The 20,527-nt window shown below is 48.7% G+C and overlaps 1 protein-coding gene across 4 annotated transcripts in view; it reads right to left on the bottom strand.

Annotated features, from left to right (window-relative positions):
* The window catches only part of UCKL1 (uridine-cytidine kinase 1 like 1), a 69,226-nt gene that overhangs the window by 14,776 nt on the left and 33,923 nt on the right, over window positions 1–20,527 (bottom strand). For 2 of the 4 annotated variants that reach the window (XM_083744421.1, XM_083744423.1), the window contains exons 3-8: window positions 20,164–20,270; window positions 15,642–15,812; window positions 10,951–11,022; window positions 8,156–8,345; window positions 6,848–6,909; window positions 2,988–3,004 (exon numbers count right to left, since the gene is read on the bottom strand). In XM_083744421.1, the coding sequence (XP_083600547.1) occupies window positions 2,988–3,004; window positions 6,848–6,909; window positions 8,156–8,345; window positions 10,951–11,022; window positions 15,642–15,812; window positions 20,164–20,270 (619 nt within the window). The remainder of the gene's footprint in view (window positions 1–2,987; window positions 3,005–6,847; window positions 6,910–8,155; window positions 8,346–10,950; window positions 11,023–15,641; window positions 15,813–20,163; window positions 20,271–20,527) is intronic. The other 2 variants (XM_083744420.1, XM_083744422.1) reach the window with 1 other exon arrangement.

Genomic DNA, 20,527 nt, shown 5'->3' on the forward strand with positions numbered 1-20,527 from the left:
CTTGAAGTGGCTTGACATTTCCAAGATGTGGGGGCTACTGTGCCCCCAGGAGCCCATAAGGAGGGCGCCTTGAGGGGATCAAAGCTCAGAGCTGAGGTAAGGCGTGGCAGATCCAAGCGGAGGGATCTATTTCTGGAACGCCGTCTCCTAAAAACTTTTTCTTCTTCTTTCAAAAAAGCATTTCCAGACATATAGAAAAATGTGTGTGTGTGTGGAGAAAGCAGAAAGAGAAGTTGTCTCTTCTATTCGGCTGGGCTCCAATTATTGAAACGCTTTCTAACTGCTCCCTCCCAGCAATTCTATTCTTCGTCGGGAACGGAGATGTTCTGGACCTCCCCAATTAGCTGGTAACTCGAACAGCATAAACAGGGACGCAGGTGGCGCTGTGGGTTAAACCACAGAGCCTAGGGCTTGCTGATCAGAAGGTCGGCGGTTCGAATCCCCTTGATGGTGTGAGCTCCCGTTGCTCGGTCCCTGCTCCTGCCAACCTAGCAGTTCAAAAGCACATCAAAGTGCAAGTAGATAAATAGGTACCGCTCCGGCGGGAAGGTAAACAACGTTTCCGTGCGCTGCTCTGGTTCGCCAGAAGCGGCTTAGTCATGCTGGCCACATGACCCGGAAGCTGTACGCTGGCTCCCTTGGCTAATAAAGTGAGATGAGCGCAGCAACCACAGAGTGGGCCACGACTGGACCTAATGGTTAGGGGTCCCTTTACCAAACAGCATAAAATGGCCAGTGGGTGACTGCAGGCTCAGGTTTGTGGAGAGACTGGGGGATATGAGGGGCAGTGGGGGCCGAAAGAGGGGAGGGTTGTCAGGCGGGGGGGGCGTGGCTCAAGGGAAGGTCCCAACCCCAACCCCAGTCATGTCTCCATGGGGGACTGAGAAAGACCCCTGACTGAAACCCTCGAGGGTTGTTGCTAGCTGGCATAGGTAAAGGTAAAGGGACCCCTGACCATTAGGTCCAGTTGTGACCGACTCTGGGGTTGTGGCACTCATCTCGCTTTATTGGCCGAGGGAGCCGGCGTACAGCTTCCGGGTCATGTGGCCAGCATGACTAAGCCGCTTCTGGCGAAACCAGAGCAGCGCACAGAAACGCCGTTTACCTTCCCGCCAGAGCGGTACCTATTTATCTACTTGCACTTTGACGTGCTTTCGAACTGCTAGGTTGGCAGGAGCAGGGACCGAGCAACGGGAGCTCACCCTGTCGCGGGGATTCAAACCACCGACCTTCTGATCAGCAAGTCCTAGGCTCTGTGGTTTAACCCACAGTGCCACGTGCATCCCTTGCTAGCTAGCTGGCATAGGCAGTGCTAAATTAGAAGGACAATTGGTCTGACTGAGTACAGCTTCCCATATTCGTGGTAGCAAGCTGAAGCCCCTAACTTGGACTACTGCAATGCACTCTACGTGGGGCTACCCTTGAAGGTGACCAGGAAACTGAACTAATCCAGAATGCGACAGCTAGGCAGGTGACTGGGAGTGGCTGCGGAGACCACATAACACCAGTCCTGAAAGACCTACATTGGCTCCCAGTACGTTTCTGGGCACAATTCAAAGTGTTGGTGTTGACCTTGAAAGCCCCAAACAGCCTCGGTCCAGTATACCTGAAGGAGCTTCTCTACCCCCATTGTTCAGCCCGGACACAGAGGTCCAGCTCCGAGGGCCTTCTCACAGTTCCCTTCCTGCGAGAAGTGAGGTTACAGGGAAACAGACAGAGGGCCTTCTCGGTAGTGGCACCCGCCCTATGGAACGTGCTCCCATCAGATGTCAAAGAGAAGAACAACTACCAGACTTTTAGAAGACATCTGAAGGCAACCCTGTTTAGGGAAGCTTTCAATGTTTGATGCATTACTGTGTTTTAATATTTTGTTGGAAGCCGCCTAGAGTGGCTGGGGAAGCCCAGCCAGATGAGCAGGGTATAAATAAATTTGACTGGCAGGTGACTGGTAGTGGCTGTGGAGACCATATAACACCAGTCCTGTAAGACCTACATTGGCTCCCAGTACGTTTCTGGGCACAATTCAAAGTGTTGGTGTTGACCTTTAAAGCCCTAAACGGCCTCGGCCCAGTATACCTGAAGGAGCTTCTCCACCCCCATCGTTCAGCCCAGACAGTGAGGTCCAGCTCCGAGGGCCTTCTGGCGGTTCCCTCACTGCAAGAAACCAAGTTACAGGGAACCAGACAGAGGGCCTTCTCGGTGGTGGCGCCCGCCCTGTGGAACACCCTCCCACCAGATGCCAATGAAATAAACAACCACCTGACTTTTAGAAGACATCTGAAGGCAGCCCTGTTCAGGGAAGTTCAGGGAAGTTTTTAATGTTTGATCTTTTATCAACAACGTGTTTATTTTGTTGGGAGCCGCCCAGAGTGGCTGGAGAAACCCAGTCAGGTGGAGGGCGGGTATAGAGAACAAACTATTATTATTATTATTATTATTATTATTATTATTATTATTATCATCTGCGCTCCCCGATTCTCCCCCTGAAAAGGCTCCTTCTTGTTTTGGGATGTTGGCTGGGTCAAGCCAGGCGGGAACCTTAAAATTCTTATCACAAGACCAACCATCCTTACCAAGTGGACTGCAAGAGCACTCCAACACAGAATCTGAGGGCCTTGTCGTGCAGGGACAGGGGGCAGCGATCCCTGTAAGGGATGGCTGCATATCCCTGCATTGCCGGGGGGGGGGAGACGGGGTTGGTCTAGATGAGCCCCAGTTTTCCTCCCAACTCTGTGATTCTGCGATAAGGCAGATAAGTGATGGCCCTTTGCTCCCTGACCATCAGATCTCTGTGCGTCTATCCAGTGACCATTCTGCAGGAATTTGTATGTTTCAACACACAAATACGCGCACACACACACACACACAAACACACAGCCTCAGCAAACAGCCGGCTTAGCAGCACCGGTTATTAAGATGCATTTTGGTCCTTGCAGACAGAAAAAGGAGGACACACAGAGAGGGAGAGAGTTAGGACGATCCCTTACCTGACGCTGAGTTCTCTCTGCCGCGGCAACACAAAGAACAGTGAGCAAACCCCGTATTAAAACAGTGGAAACACCAGCAGGGCATTAAAGAGGCAAAAGGGGAAATAAAAACACAGGGAGACATGTTTTCCCAGGATTCACAGCACTTGGAGCAGTTAGCATCTTTATTATTTTTATTATTTTTTAAAAGCACCCGCTGTGATTTCGTCTTTGCTCAGGGGGCAGCTCTCTTGGGGGGGCCGGGGGCCGCTTTTCAAAGCTGCCATAACTAACCACGCAACTACGTTTCCCAAATACCGCCATGTCTGGCAGGTTCCCCCCCCAAAAAAAACCCCAGTAGCGTACATATTTAATTGGATTTAGGATTTCGCTCAAATAAAATTTTCCTTACGGTGTCTCTGCAAGACTGAAAGGGTTTTAAAAAAAGAAAAAAGTATGTGTGGCAGGGAGAAAACAGAAGGGGGAAAATATGCCTGAACCCTAAACTGGTAAAAATAACTGTGAGGAGGGAGAGATTGGGGGGGGAGTGCAGTCTGAATGGTGCATGTTGCAGGGATCCGTTGAATGCTCGCTCTGAACACTCACATGGTGCGCAAGCCCATGGGCCGATGACCAAATAAAGACATCTTAAGTCAGCTGAAGCCACTGGAAATGTCAGCCTGCCGTTCAGCTTCAGAATCCATCAGATCTGCCTAAGTTCTGTGGGAGCCCCCCAGGTTATGGGGTTTCCTTCCTGGGGTTACTGCTCTGGCCCCATCCCTGGTGACTCTCAGGCAGGCAGAAAAGAAAGATTTATTTCACTTCAGCTCTTTGAAATTCAGCGCTGAAGGTTTCAAGCCTGCTCTTCCTGGTTCTTTCATGCTCTTTGTTCAAATTTCTGCCACTGTTTAAACTGGTTTCCTGGTGTTTTCCTTTAAAATGCTCTGTGGTGTTTCCACCAGCCGGCAGCAGGTACGAAAAGGCGCTTTACACACAAGACGTTTGCATAAATATTATCTCTGAAGAAGAAAAGCGAGTGGTTTTTGAGCAGCCTTCCTGAAGCTGTTGGCCTCTAGATATTTTGAACTAGAACTCCCATCATCCCTGGCTGTTGCGTGCACTGGGAGTTGTAGTTCAAAAACATCTGGAAGGCCCCATGCTTGGGGGGGGCTATTTTAGGGGGTCAGTTGAGTGCCACAGGCGTTTTAGTACAGAAGCTATGCCCTCCTGGGCATGGGAGACAAATGGTTTTGTCATATCCTCCCTGCTAGTATGGTTTAGTCCTTGAATTAAAAAAATACGATTTTTTAAAAACTGCAGTGCAATCAACTGAGAGCACCTTTCAGAAATTTGACCACAATGTTTTTTTGCCCATTGTTTGCTCCATATACTGAGCAGCCCCAAGTTGCAGATTTATTGCAAACCGCCCCCTTCTCCCCCCAAAATGAGTTGAAAGCTTTTCCCCACCCAGCGAGAGCTGCAAACTGAACAAAGAAGCTGGACAAGCAAACAGCTTTTTAAGAAATAACACAGAAAACGGGGACGGGCGGTTGGAATAAACACATCCAAATACCCAAACTGACAACCCGGTGGGCAACAGAGGATTTCATGCGGTTAGTTTGCAAGTGAGTTCTGGAGACCTGCCCCCACCTTTGGCGTCTTTTGCCCCCCCCCCCAGTCATTCAGGGGCAGGTCCCACGAACCTTCTCAGACAGGACAAAAATTAACTTGCCACCTATATATGCATCTCAAGAGGGGGGCAGAGGCTCTTCGGTTCCTCCTTGGTTGTCTTCTAGATTACTGATCCTTTTTGATGGTCCCTAAATGGAGGGGGGTGGTGCTGCTCCCCCCACTACAAAAAACTCCCCACTCCACTTCTCAGAAGGGTCAGAGTGGAGTGGGAGCAAATTCCCCCTTTCCTGGGATTTCCCAATTAGCCCAGTCCTTCTCAAATTCAGCTGCAGTGGAGAGCCAGTGTGGTATAGTGGTTAAGAGCGATAGTCACGTAATCTGGTGAACCGGGTTCGTGTCTCCGCTCCTCCACATGCAGCTGCTGGGTGACCTTGGGCCAGTCACACTTCTTTGAAGTCTCTCAGCCCCACTCACCTCACAGAGTGTTTGTTGTGGGGGAGGAAGGGAAAGGAGAATGTGAGCCGCTTTGAGACTCCTTCGGGTAGTGATAAAGCGGGATATCAAATCCAAACTCTTCTTCTTCTTCTTCTTCCCGTATTATTTATTTGCAAGGACAGAGAACTGGTGGCTCTCCAGATTCCCCCCCCCCCAAAGGCTACAAATCCCATCAGCCCTGAGCACTGGCCAGGCTGACAAGGAATGATGGGACTTGTAGTCCACTAGTATCTAGAGGCCGCAGGTTCCCCAAGCCCAACTCATTGCTCTCTGCAGTTGGGTCTGTTCCACACAGTTAGTTGATGTGGCGCTGATCCTCACCACAGGATTATAGAATCTGATCCAGTGCCAAGAAGCAGTTTAATGTGAGCTCGGAGCTGCTGCCCAATCAAATACTATGCGGTCACACTCTACCTCAGTTGTGTTGGGCAGTGCTGCATAGTGGTTAGAGTAATAATAATAATGCTACCCTTCTGCTTTGGTCAGGGCCATCTTAACCACAGGTGGCAGAGGTGCGGGGCACCCAGGCGCCAGACTGAGAGTCCGGGCCCTGAGAGTTGGAGTCGGGGGAAGAGCCCACCCATTGGTTGGAGCGCCGCAGCGGGCTCTTCTACTGCGGGCGGCTCTGTGCCGTGAGTTCGGGGTGAGCGAGCTAGCAATGTGCTGAGGCGGCCGGCTGGCTCCACCCTCCTGCGCACCTGGGACTGGTATAGTAGTACATGCTCTGGTTATCTCTCGCTTGAACTACTGTAATGCTCTCTATGTGGGGCTACCTTTGAAGGTGACCTGGAAACTGCAACTAATCCAGAATGCGGCAGCCAGACTGGTGACTGGGAGTGGCCGGCAAGACCATATAACACCGATCTTGAAAGACCTACACTGGCTCCCAGTACCTTTCCGAGCACAATTCAAAGTGTTGGTGCTGACCTTTAAAGCCCTAAATGGCCTCGGTCCAGTATACCTGAAGGAGTGTCTCCACCTCCAATGTTCTGAGGTCCAGCGCTGAGGGCCTTCTGGCAGTTCCCTCGCTGTGAGAAGCCAAGTTCCAGGGAACCAGGCAGAGTGCCTTCTCTGTAGTGGCACCCGCCCTGTGGAACGCCCTCCCACCAGCCTCAGCCAACGTGGCCAATGGCTGGGGGGGTTATGGGTTGTTGCAGCACATCAACATCTGGAAGGGGCAAGGTTGGAGGAAGCCAGGGAGAGTACGTTGGATTAGGACTTGAGCCGGTTAGCATTTGGCTGCCCGCAAAGTCGCAGAGCTCTCTGGGCGATCTGGCGCCCATGGCCCACCTCACAGGTGGTGAGGATCAAATGCTCAAGTAGTGTAGGAAAACAGAAGAGAACCTGATAGGTTGCCTTAGTTTGCCGGAGGAAGGGCCAGATAAAGACATGGTTTGCAGCCCTGCCCAGAGAATTTGCATGAGGACAGACTTCCCCAAGATGGCCTGAAGATGTCTGGAATTTGACTAGCTGGAGAAGGCGGCCTTGAGCGATCCCTCGTCCCCTTTGCTAGACGACTGAGAAGCATGGGCCAAGTATGGAGTCTGATCTTTTCAGCAGAATCTGAGGGTCTTTGGGACACGTTCTGGGAAGAAGCCGGGGATCCTTGCAGACCCCACCGGAAAACCCACCCTGGCAGCTCTGTTTGCCTGAAGATGTGGAAGCAAAGGAGGGGATTGAAAGAGTCCCCCCTACCCAACTGGCACACCCAGTGTTCAGCCCTTCTTCCTGCCCCGTCCCACGGCACTTCTTACCTCTTCCAACTGGCTGTGGACATGCTGCACGATCAGATCGATGGCGACGGTGTTCCCACTGCCTGGAGCGGAGCAGAGAAAGAGAGAGAATTGTGGATACCTGTTTCCTAACAGCTATGACCCGGGAAAGCCACTAGAGGGCAGCAGAACACAGTCAACCGGTATGCAAGCGAATTAACATTGCAATGTCTCTTACCTACAGCACCGTTTGCCAACGTGGTGCCCTCTGGCTGTTTTTTTGGATGACAACTCCCATCAGCTCCAACCAACTGAGACAGAAGGGATTTGTAGAATCACAGAATTGTAGAGCTTGAAGGGACCCTGAGGGTCATCTAGTCCAACCCTCTGCAGTGCAGGAACATTTCACCCAACGTGAGGCTCAAACCCACAACCCTGAGATTAAGATGCTCTACCAGCTGGGCCCTCCCTGCTGTCCTGGTCCATGACATGTAGTCCGAAGCAGCTGGAAGGAACGCTGCCCTTGCATAGTTGCCGTCTTTTTCTCAGCTGGCAGAACAGGAGACTCTTAATCTCAGGGTTGTGGGTTCGAGTTCCACATTGGTCAGGGGGTTGGACTAGATGACCCCCAGGGTCCCTTTCAACTCTACAATTCTATTATGTCTCTGTATATGCTGGTAGCCACCCAGAGTGACTGGGGCAATCCTTGTTTCTGATGTAGATCTTCACTCACCCCTTCTTCCCTGGTGGGGGAGAGGAGTCATGCTTCGAGAAATCGGATCCCTCCCCCGGTGGCCATAAATAAGCAGATAAATGAAAGGAGCATTCTTACTAGTTAGTTTCCTTAATAATCACAGCCAGAGACAAAGGAATGCATCTCTCTCTAGAAATGGTGTTGCTCCCAGTTAAGGTTTACCCCCTCCACCTCCATTAATCTACATCACTTCTACGTTAGGTAATCTGAGTTTGTTGCCATTGCACTTTCTGTTCTATCACTTTCCAAGCCCATCTAGCCTTAGGTGAAGGGGCATCAGGAACGCTTTCCAAGGACGCTGAACCTTCCAGCTCTCTCTCTCCTGGTGTTTTCTCTTCTAGCTATTCCTCACTCAGTATTTCCCAGCTTTTCCCCTCTGGACTATGCCCCTCTGCAAACCGCTGCTCTAAATCAATACTGTCCTCCTGTCCTTGGGAAGATTCAGAAAAGGGCCATTCCTCCTCAGTCCAGCCCCAGCCCCTTGAGGCTCACCATACCCATCATGTCTCATGACCACGGAGAGCTTTAGTCTGCGCAGAAAACACACAGAATTTAAGCATTGGACAAGCTGTTGGGACCAGAGAAGGGACACCTACCCCGAGGGACGACAATGTCCGCCAGCCGCATGGTAGGCTGGATGTACTGGTCAAAGGCCGGCTTGACAAACTTGTTGTACTGCTTGATGACGCCCTCAATGTCCCTGCCGCGCTCGCCAATGTCCCTGCGGAGGCGCCGCACCAGGCGGATGTCAGAGTCCGTGTCGACGAATATCTTCATGTCTAGAAGCTGGAAGAAGGGAGAGGGGATGATGCACTCGCAGATATTCCACTTACTGAATACAATGTGTTTCGAGGGAATCACTCATTAGGACCTAAATGGCCTCAGTCCAGTATACCTGAAGGAGCGTCTCCACCTCCATCACTCTGCCTGGACTCTGAGGTCCAGCTCCAAGGGCCTTCTGGTGGTCCCCTCGCTGCGAGAAGTGAGGTTGCAGGGAACCGGGCAGAGGGCCTTCTCGGTAGTGGCACCCACCCTGTGGAACGCCTCCCATCAGATGTCAAAGAGAACAAAAACTACCAGACTTTTAGAAGACATCTGAAGGCAGCCCTGTTTAGGGAAGCTTTTAATGTTTGATGCATTACTGCATCCCTGCTCCTGCCAACCTAGCAGTTCAAAAGCATGTCAAAGTGCAAGTAGATAAATAGGTACCGTTCTGGCGGGAAGGTAAATGGTGTTTCTGTGCACTGCTCTGGTTCGCCAGAAGCGGCTTAGTCATGCTGGCCACATGACCTGGAAAAACTGTCTGTGGAAGCAGACAAACACCAGTTCTCTCGGCCTGTATAGCGAGATGAGTGCCGCAACCCCAGAGTCTTTTAATTGGATTTAATTGCCAGGGGTCCCTTTACCTTTACACAAGGGTTATGCAAGTTCAACATTAGGTCACTTTATCAGACACCTTTCCCAACACCTCTTAAGTCTCCATCACCGAAAGAACAATACAACTCTCTACATATCCTTGCCCTCAGGGCTGGTCTGGAGATGGGCTTTCAGAACACCTGACTTGCTCAACTGCCTCTGCAGATGTCTATTGTAGCCCCCCCCCCCCCGGTCACTCCCTGGGTGGGGCGGCGTGGATGTGCTTTCACGCTTGGGGAATTATCACGGTTGTGGATTCACTTCCACCTGGAGATGGATTGGGTGGCTCCTGTGGACCAATTAGACTGCTGCATTCTGAATCCTATTGTTCTAGGACCATTGTTCTAGGACTGCTGCCTTTTGGATCTATTCAACTCAGTACATAACAGGTGGCATGCCCTGTTCCTGCTGCCTACGTGACTTCCTGCTTCTTGGTTCATGCAGGGAGGTGGAGCCCAAATTCACCTTTCTTTAAGGGTTAAAATGGCGTTGGAATGAGGAGAGTCGGTTAAAGTATGGATTTTCTACGAATTTATAAAGCTAGGCATCTTCTCTGAGCTGTCAAGTCGAAAGGATACTTTCAGGCATAATATTTGTAACATTGTAACAACTTTAAAGATATGCACCCACCCATCATTTCCATAACAGCTGTTAGTGGATAATGCTCAGAATCTATCAAAGCCGGCCCTTAACAACATTGCAAACTCCATATTTTAAAGGTGAGCAGTGCTAGGGGAGAGATTGAGGTGCTCAACAGCTGAAACAGGGGAGCTGAGAAGACTTGTTTGCAAAAGTGGAGCCCACCATGGAGCGCTTGGGCTGTGGGCAGGAAGCGCCAAGGATTTCTCCATTCACAGATTTGTCTTTTAAGCAAGAGAAGCAGCCAAAAACCACCCTCTCCCCTCTCTCTAGTGCAGATGCTTCTCTGCTGACAATCCCCCAGCTGGCCACTGGAGGTCACTGTTGCCCCAAGATTGCCCGACTGTGAAACAGACCATTAAGGGAACGTCCGGGATACATTATGATTTTTTCCTGTGATCGTCTTATTATTTATTATTATTATTATTAGTAGTAGTATTAGTAGTAGTAGTAAATTGTGTTTTTAATGTTGGACACCACCCTGTGATCTTTGAATAACGGGGCAGTATATAAACTGAAATAATAATAATAATAATAATAATAATAATAATAATAATAGCAGCAGCAGCAACAATAATCCTTAGGGAGCTGCAGGACACTCATTGTGCCTGTGGTCACTCCTTGTGAGGAGACAAGCTTTGTGCCCCAGGTCAGACCATTTGCCCACCTAGCCTTGCTCTGTCAACTTGGACCGGCAGTAGCAGATCTTTGAGTTCTCGGGCAGAGAGAAATCTTCCCCACCCCCTGCTACGTGAGCATTTAAATCTGGAAACGATTGGAATCAGGGACCTTCTAAGAAGGGACGCGGGTGGCGTTGTGGGTTAAACCACAGAGCGTAGGACTTGCTGATCAGAAGGTTCGAATCCCCGTGACGGGGTGAGCTCCCGTTGCTCGGTCCCTGCTCCAGCCAACCTAGCAGTTCAAAGCACATCAAAGTGCAAGTAGATAAATAGGTACCACTCCGGTGGGAAGGTAAATGGCGTTTCCGTGTGATGCTCTAGTTTGCCAGAAGTGGCTTAGTCATGCTGGCCACATGACCCGGAAGCTGTATGCCAGCTCCCTCGGCCAATGAAGCGAGATGAGCGCCGCAACCCTAGAGTTGGCCACGACTGGACCTAATGGACAGGGGTCCCTTTACCTTTACCTTAAGAAGAAGAAACAGACCCTCCCCTAAAAGGAGTCCTCTGTCTCCTTTTTTTCACGACTTCAATATATAAATAAAAAAGAGGTGCACCTGAGCACTGGCAAGGGCCTTCACTTTCTTTGCAGATAAAAATATCAATTAAAAAAAGAGGGTTAATGGGCCATTTCTGAAACACCAGGGATCCTGCCATACCTTCAGGAGTTCCTTGTCTGCAAACGCCATGATGCCTTCAAATATGATCACATTGGCGCCGTAGAGGGTTTTCTGGAAAGAGAGAGGTACGGCATGAAGACCGGATAAACAAGCAAAACGAAACAAACAGGTGGGTTGCCAGTGCTTGCTGCCCGAGGTGTTTGCCCAACGGAGGCTTCCATACCACCTTGGCCCTCTTCTCCCTCGCAAGAAGCAGCAGTGGCCTGGGAGCCACTTCTAATCAGAATACAACGAGAAGGGAAAAGGGAAGGAGGGGACAAGGAGTTTCCAAGGGGGAGAGTGGAGGTTCGCTCGTAAGAAATATTGGATTTTAAACAGGCGTGAAAATGCTTGCAAGCAAGGAGGAGAGAGAAAAGAAGAGGGCGGGAGTGTTCCCATCGGATGACAAACAGATAAACTGCTGTATTTTTCGCTCCATAAGACACACCTGACCATAAGACGCACCTAGATTTTAGAGGAGGAAAAGAAGAAAAAATATATTCTGAACGAAACAGTGGCCGTGTGATTTTTTGGGTGCAGGCTGTAGCCACAGAGATGTGATCTGATGGTGAATTTGGGGTGGCCCAATGCAAAATCCTGAGGATCCATGTGGATCCGTGCTTTGTAACCACGTTTTTGCACCATTGCAGTTCCAGGAAACAATGAATGTGTGATTTTTTTTTGGTGCAGGCTGTAGCCATGGACATGCTATGTGATCTGATGGTGAATTTGGGGTGAATCGGGGGACCCAATGCAAAAATCCTGAGGATCCACGGGCTTTTACCTCCCCCCTCCCAGGCAGCCTCCTTTATTGCTAGCGTCCCTTATCTCCCTTGTTTGCCTTAGTGTCTTTTCCTTAGCTGGAGCAGTTTTATGCTCCTCCTTTTCTTCTAATTTCTCTCCTTATTGCTTTAGTCTTCCTGTTTTCCCCCTTTGCAAGTTTGCTGTCTTTACCTCCCCCCCCCCCCCAGGCAGCCTCCTTTATCTCTAGCGTCCCTTATCTCTCTCCCCGATCAGCAAATGATCAGCGGCTTTGTTTCAACACCCACTTCCCTCTTTCAAAAAAAAAGAGCATGATCTGTTTTTTGCCCCTGGGTAATTGAGCTCCAGGGACCACACATTCGCTCCATAAGACGCACAGACATTTCCTCTTACTTTTTAGGAAGGGAAAAGTGCGTCTTATGGAGTGAAAAATTCGGTATATATGCATTTTAGAAAACCTATGAAGGCAGCCCTGTACAGGGAAGTTTTTAATGCTTGATGCTTTACTATGTTTTTATATTCTGTCAGAAGCCACCAGTGTGGCCGGGGCAACCCAGTAAATAATTAACTAAATTATCACGATCATCATTATTAGGGGAGCTGTCAAAAGGAAGTGGCCTTTGGTGAGATCTGGTTTTATGCAAGGGATGAGGTGAGGCTGTGGTTTCCCTAGATGTCGATGGGCTCTCAACCTTTCCCAGCCCCCAAACCAAACCTGGAACCTGCGATTCCCCCCAGCCAGACTCTAAGTACAGAGAAAAGTGTCAAGGAGTCAAGGCACATATGAACATAGGAATATATATTTCTGCAGTGGATGTATGCAAGGATGTAAGCCTTCATCAGAAATGACTCCAGGCTGACCGCCAAAAGAATATGCAATCAAAACGGAATGACCTTCTGCGGCTTTTACAACTTTTCGTTGCAAAGAGCAGGGTGTTATCTCACACGAACAAAGGTGTTCTTGTCCAAACACGCCGAGATCACAAGAGCTGCGCTCCAAATGTAAAGAACATCTAACTTTACCGTATTGGCTCGAATATAAGCCGCACTTTTCTTTCCAAATTCTGACCGTGAAAAGTTAAAAGTGCGGCTGAAATTCGCGACCTTAGAAAAATGGGCTTTCTCTTCTTTTTTCAAAATATTTTTTATTTAATTTTACTTTATATTCCACACAATCATCATGACTTCCCTCACCTTGCCCTTCTGGTTCTTTAAATATTTATTCCTCCTGCCTGTTTTACTCTACTTTAATTTTGCAATCTGTTGTATTTACAGAAATATTGCAAAGAAGGGGACTCACTAGCAGGATTTGAGTAAACACTTACAATTAAGAAAACAAAGATAAAAGTTAAGATGCAACAACTGGGGAAATAATAAAATGTAAGATGTGGTTTGGGAAGTATGGCACAAAAATGACAAGACTAGTTAGGTAAAAGATTACAAAAATTGGCTTTCTCGATATTGCGGCTGAAACAGACATACGGTAAAATGGAACGGGTGTGAGTGCCTGAAGAATTTTAAGGGCTTATATTCGGATATTGTCTTTTTTCTCTTCCCACCCCTCTTGAATTTTAAAGGTGCAGCTTATTTATGGGTGCAGCTTATATTTGGGCCGATACGGTATGCGTCAAACCATAAAAGATTATTCAGCTATGATTGCATGCTCAGTTGGCTATCAGTCATAGATTGCACTTGGATATCGACAGGTTTAAGTTCTTGCATGCCTGTGTTGAGGAAATATATTATGTTCATCTCTAGACCTTGATTTCATTTCTTTATTTGTTTGTTCAGAGTCCAAAAGCACCTGGGGGGCCCATAAGCTCACTATCCCTGCCCTATGCAACAGCACTTCCCCTTTGCCAAGTGCCCAAGTATGTTTGTGTATGTATTAATAAATTTATTATTATTATTATTATTAATAATAAAAAGGGCAAAGCTTCTCACAAATGTTTGCAAGCACTCTCGTCTCATTATTATTATTATCATCATCATCATTATTATAGCCATCTGGCTAATCTTAGCTTCCCTAAACAGGGCTGCCTTCAGATGTCTTCTAAAAGTCTGGTAGTTGTTGTTCTCTTTGACATCTGGTGGGAGGGCGTTCCACAGGGCGGGTGCCACCACCGAGAAGGCCCTCTGCCTGGTTCCCTGTAACTTGGCTTCTCACAGCAAGGGAACCGCCAGAAGGCCCTCGGCGCTGGATCTCAGTGTCCGGGCTGAACGATGGGGGTGGAGATACAGATATGCAGATGCATGTGAGTGCACACGCAGTTTATTCATTTAAAAGTATTTCTAGACTGCTTACTATTTTAACAATATTTAAGCGGTGCACAGCACAGCAACGCAAAATTGTTTTATTATTGTGTGATTCTATTCCTGCAACCCAACCTGGGACCTTACCAGGTAAGAAATCTTTTCAAACAAACAAAAATGTGTAACGTCAAAGGAACATATTTAAACAACTAAAATACCCTGTATAAAAATACCACTGTGGCGCAGGATCCAATCTTATGGATCAGGGGGAGTTTTGCGTTCTGCAAGTAACATCTCTGTTCCACCCCCGAGATCCACTGAAGAATGATAGAAGATCCAAAGTCATCCATTCTGTTACGGGTCTGGGTCATTCTGTGTGGTGTAATGGTTTAGAGTACAGTGGTACCTTGGTTCTTGAACTGAATCCGTTCCGGGAGCTGATTGACTCCCAAAAGCATTCAAAAACCAAGGCATAGCTTCCAATTGGCTGCAGGAGCTTCCGACTCTTATGCAAAAGCCGCGATGGACATTCGGCTTCCAAAAAACATTTGCAAACCAGAACATTTATTTCCAGGTTTGCGGCATTCGGGAGCCGATTTGCTCAGGAGCCAAGCTGTTCAAGTATCAAGGTACCACTGTATTGGGGGGAAAGACCTGGGAGATGAGGGGTCAAATCCCTGTTGGAGGGCAGGTGGGATAGCAAAATGTTAATAAATAAATAAAATTCTACAGCTGAGCTGACATGCACCCTCCCCTCCCCAATTTTCACTGCACGCACTGGGAGGGATAAAATGATAAAAATGGGAAGTGTATTTTGGCGATTCTTTCAGGGGTGAGCAACGTACCAATAGTGGGGCGGGGAGGCAAGAGTGCCCCCCCAGCTGGGTGGCACCCCCATGTTGATTTCCCATAATTCCCTCTGAGCAACCACTGGCATCACTTGTAAGCCAGTTTCATTCCGCTGTCCCAAGCAAGGGGGCAAGACCCCCCCAAGACCTTAAGCCTCCTCTCCCCCAGGAATTTCAATTCCAAGCGGATGGACGCAAAATACCCCGCAATGTATACTGTATTTTACGCTCTATAAAAAGGTAAAGGTACCCCTGCCCGTACGGGCCAGTCGTGTCTGACTCTAGGGTTGTGCGCCCATCTCACTTAAGAGGCCGGGGGCCAGCGCTGTCCGGAGACACTTCCGGGTCACGTGGCCAGTGTGATGAAGCTGCTCTGGCGAGCCAGCACCAGCGCAGCACACGGAAACGCCGTTTACCTTCCCGCTATAAAGCGGTCCCTATTTATCTACTTGCACTTAGGGGTGCTTTCGAACTGCTAGGTGGGCAGGAGCTGGGACCGAAAGACAGGAGCTCACCCCGCCGCGGGGATTCGAACCGCCGACCATGCGATCGGCAAGTCCTAGGCACTGAGGTTTTACCCACTATAAGACACACTTTTTCCCTCCTAAAAAGTAAGGGGAAATGTGTGTGTGTGTGTTATGGAGCGAATGCAGGCTGCACAGCTGTCCCAGAAGCCAGAACAGCAAGGGGGATCGCTGCTTTTGCTGTGCAGCGATCCCTCTAGCTGCTCTGACTTCGCATCGCTGGATCTTATGGTCGGGCGCGTCTTATAGAGCGAAAAATACAGTATATCATAACCCTTAAAAGACCACCTGAGGCATGGCTCACCCATTCTTTCTTGCGGCTGTGGGTAGTGAAGTCGTAGATGGGAATCTTGACGCTTTTGCCTTGCTTGAGTTTCTTCAGGGTGGAGATGATCAGGTCGAAGTCAAAGGCGTCGGGGTGGTCGAAGTTGAAATCGTTGCTGGATGCCTGCTGCTGCTGCTCCTTAGTCAGGACCTGACGGAAAAAGAAAGAGGGGGTCACCCTCCGAAGGGCAGCCGTGGGGAGGACAGGCAGGGAAGGGTGGGAAATCAGGGAGGAGGAAAGCCCGTGGAAAAGGACCTCTTCTTTTGGTGTGGTTCCGTTACAAGACGGCCTAGAAGTGCTTCCTGTTCCCTGAATCTCTACGCTCTCTTTATTAAGAAACCAGAAGCATTTTTACTTGGCATTGTAGGAGATGATATTAACAGACAGGACTGTAAGTTGCTTTTATATGCAATGACGGCAGCAAGAATATCATTGGCAGCAAAATGGAAGCAAGAAGAATTACCGACGAAAGAAGAACGGCGGATGAAATTGATGGACTATGCAGTACTAGATAAATTAACAGTAAGGATTCGAAACCTGTGGGAGCAGAGATTCTTAGAAGGCTGGAGTAAATATATGAACTATTTGAAAAGTAGTAGTAATGAACAGATTACGCTAGTAGGACTGCAAGAAGTTTTGTAAGGAGGACTATTTGAAATATTGCAAGAAAGACTATGAGGAGAATTATTAGTTAATGATAACTAAGAGTAATAGAGAAATTAAGAAATGCAGAATAAGTGATAAAGAACAGAAAATCCTCAGAGGTGCTGATGGAAGTCTAAAACATTGTATAAGATAAGAAGTTATGTTATAAGACTGTTGGAAATGATATGTTAAAAAATGTATAAATATAATATAATATAATATAATATAATTAATATAATAATATAATATAATATAATATAATATAATATAATATAATATAATATAATATAATATAATATATACAATAAAAATGTGTGTATAGATAGATAGATAGATAGATATAGATATAGAATCTCTACGCTCTCTTTGTAATACTGTTATGAGTTTGGGGTGGGGGCAAGTAGGTGGTATGCAGACCCCCTTCTACCCACTGGATCCAGCAAGGGTTAAAATAGAAGCCAGGCTAGCTTCCTGGGTTGAGGTGACAGCCTGGGTGATGAGCCATTAAAGGGAACAAAGGAAAGTGGATCTGTGAGAGATGGCAATTTTTTGGGGGGGGGGCAGCCTCCCTCAACTGGCTGCAAGTTAGAAAAAGACAAAAGTGAGAGTCGGGAATTGGCAATGATGCCACCTAGAAGTAAAGCTATGAGCCAGAGAGAGAGTCAGAGCAACTTTCGAGAGCAATGTTTTATTTCTCTTCAAATCCAAGGCTGTGGCTGTGGGAGAAACAGAACCCTCTTGAGGGAGTTCATACTATGAAGCCCTCCATCTTGACTCCGGCATCTCTCACTCACAGGTTTCCCTCCTCTGGAAAACATGTGCCCCACTTCTAACACCAGTGTTGCACACAACCCCAATTGAGTGGTGTGAGATTCCAAGGGTCCCAGGCACTTACCCAGGGTTTGTGTTTCCTTTTGAGAATGAGTACATTTCTAAGCACAATTCAAAGTATTGGTTCTGACCTTTAAAGCCCTAAACAGCCTCGGTCCTGTATTCCTGAAGAAGCGTCTCCACCTCCATCCTTCTGCCCGGACACTGAGGTCCAGCGCCGAGGGCTTTCTGGCAGTTCCCTTGCTGCGAGAAGCCAAGTACAGGGAACCAGGCAGAGGGCCTTCTCGGTAATGGCACCCGCCCTGTGGAACACCCTCCCACCAGATGTCAAAGAGAACAACAACTACCAGACTTTTAGAAGACATCTGAAGGCAGCCCTGTTTGGGGAAGCTTTTAATGTTTAATAGGTTATTGTATTTTAGTGTTCTGTTGGAAGCTGCCCAGAGTGGCTGGGGAAACCCAGCCAGATGGGCGGGGTATAAATAATAAATAATAATAATTATTATTATTATTACGAGGAACACAGGAGACTGTGGCGTCCTTATGATATATGGCTTATTTACACGCACATATATAACCTGAGCCTGCAGTGGAGGGGCTCACAGTATTAACCTCTCGAAAGGGTCTTGTTTCTCTCTTGGATTCAAAGAGAAATCAAGTGTTGCTCTCAAATGGTGCCCTGACTCTCCTGCTCGCTGCTTTACTTCTAGGTCACATCATTGTCAATTCTCAACACTCGCCTTGGTCTTTTTCTGACTACCAGCCCATTGACGGATTGGGGCTTCCCACCCATTGCCCATCTCACACACAGCCCCTTCCCTTTAATGGCCCATCGCCCAGGCAGTTGCCTCAACCCAGGAAGCTAGACGGGCTTCTATTGCTGGATCCCAGGGTAAGAAGGCTCTCTGCATAAAAGCCTGCTTCCCCCTCACCCCAAACCCATAACAATGCCACTGAGAAAGAGGGAGGAAAGACCGAGGGCAGGAGTTTTCTTCTCCCAAGGATCACAGAATTGTAGAGATGGAAGGGACCCCAATGATCATCTAGTCGAACCCACTACAACGCAGGAATCTCAACTCAAGCATCCATGGCATATGACCATCCAACCTCTGCTTAAAAACCTCAAAAAAAGGAGAGTGTACTGGATTCACGAGCTGGATCTGATCTTCAGGTCACAGGTTCACCACCTTAGAGGCCTAACAGAAATGTTTCTATCAGAAAACAGAGCTTTAGAGCACAGTATTGATGGAAGAGAAAACTAAACGCATAGAGGGTTGTCTTACACCGATTCAGCCCATTGGTCCATCTAGCCTAGTAGTGCTCGCTCTGGCCAACAGCAGCTCTCCAGAGTCTCAAGGCTTAGAACGCTCATTCCCATTGCTTGCTACCCAATTCTTGCTTAATGGGATTCGAACCCGCGACCTTCTGCGTGCCAAGCACCCGCCCTCCCACTGAGCTGCTGAAGATGGAACAATAAAAGTGGCAAATGAGCTGTGCGTTCTGTTAAACAAACGGACCAGCTGTGATGACAAGATATGGGAGGATCTGATCGAAGGTACGGAAAGATAACTTCAGAAGCAAAGATCAGCTAATTAAGCTGTGTGGGCTTTGGAAGATAAAGCCTGACAGCTTTGCAGAAAATTGGGTGGCCTCTTAATTAGCCGCGCAGGCAGGAAGAAACTGAGGTGGGTCCATTGTCGAGGCTGAAATCCCGGGACAGATCATCATCCTGGAAGCCTTCTTACCAAAATAGGTGGTGATGGTTTAATGTATTCATTCATTATATTTACCGTATTTTTCGCTCCATAAGATGCACTTTTTTCCTCCTAAAAAATAAGGGGAAATGTCTGTGCGTCTTATGGAGCGAATGTGTGGTCGATCGCTGGCTCCCTTTCCGGCCCCACCCCCTTGCCTCTCCTGGGCAAGGGGAGTGTGATGGCCTGGGATTCGGAATCGGATGCTGAACCTGAGGAATCCCAGCCTGCACAGGAGTCTGAGCCGGGTGAGCCGGGTGAGCCGGGCTGAGCCAGCTGAGCCAGGGCTGGGGCATGAGACTGAAGGGTCCTCACCTGTGTTGGATCCTCAGGTGCAGGCACCAGCAGAGTCTGCTCTGGCTCCTGAGGTGATGGAGGACCCATTGCCTGCAGGTGCTCCACGCTCAGCCCCGTCAGAGGAAGCTGAGGTTGCCTCTGGGGCTGGTAACCCTCCAGCCTCTCCTGAGCTGCAGAGGCTGAGGGCAGAGAGGCGGAGGGAACTAAGTTCCCGCAGGAGGAGTGCTCGCCTCCAGGCCAGGAGAGGCGAGTCACCTGTGGACCGGGGCCGCCCTATGCCTCGGGGCAGATAAAAGCCAGCCAGCCCAGTCCTAGGTTGTGGGAGCAACATTGTTGGTAGCCTGTTCCTGCCTGCACCCTGTCCTGCTCTTCTGCCAGAGTTCCTGACCTCAACTGACTCCCTGCCTTGGACCCCGCTACAGCTTTGACGGACAGCCTCCATACCGCACCCTCGACCTTGACTCTCGTTTAGCTCCCGGGACCAGCACAGTGAGCCTTCATCCCCTGCCTGGGAGAGGCTGTGCGTAGCTAAGGCTCCCCCAAGAGCCACACTCCCTTTAAAGAGCACGCAGAGTGTGTGTGCAGCTCTTGGGGGCTTTTCCCCAGGGAGGGAGAAGGGACTGACAGGCTGCCCTTCTCCCTCCTCCGGGAAAAGAACCCCCAAGCCGCACACAAGCCCCACGCGGCTCTTTAAAGGGAGCGCTGAGCAGAGCCTCCCGCCTGTATTCGCTCCATAAGACGCACACACATTTCCCCTTACTTTTTAGGAGGGGAAAAGTGCGTCTTATAGGGCAAAAAAATACAGTATATACAGCCAGGGCGCTTCTTCCAGCTGAAGAGAAAAGGCATGAAACAAATGTCTCTGAATAGCCAAATAGGATGCCCTGCTCTAACACTTTTACCTCGTTCCCTTTCCTAAAAGAAGAAAATTAAACCGAAATGTAGGTTGTGATGCTGAGCTCTGCCTCTCTCACCTTGTAGAAGGAGTCCATGGAAAGGAGAACGACCCAGGGCACGTCCAAGGCCTCGATTATCATCCTGGCCACGGTGGTCTTCCCCGAGGCACTGCCTCCGCCGAGACCTGGGGAGGATGTAAAGGAATCAGCTTAGTTTCAGTTCCGTCTGTTTATTAAAAACATATTTTTGTCAACCTTCCTTTATCCTGACAGATCCCAGGGCAGAATAGGAAGCCTATTTTTATTTATTATTTTCTTTATTAAATTTGCATACTGCTCTTCATTTTTTTGCAGAAAGCAAGCGCAGGTGGATACTTGTGCAGATAGAGCTGCAAAGAGCCGAGGCTGCAGCCTTCGCTTCTTTTATCGCTTTTTGTATATA

Source organism: Podarcis gaigeae (genome assembly GCF_964106915.1).
Source record: "Podarcis gaigeae genome assembly, chromosome: 6".
Lineage (NCBI taxonomy): Eukaryota > Metazoa > Chordata > Lepidosauria > Squamata > Lacertidae > Podarcis > Podarcis gaigeae.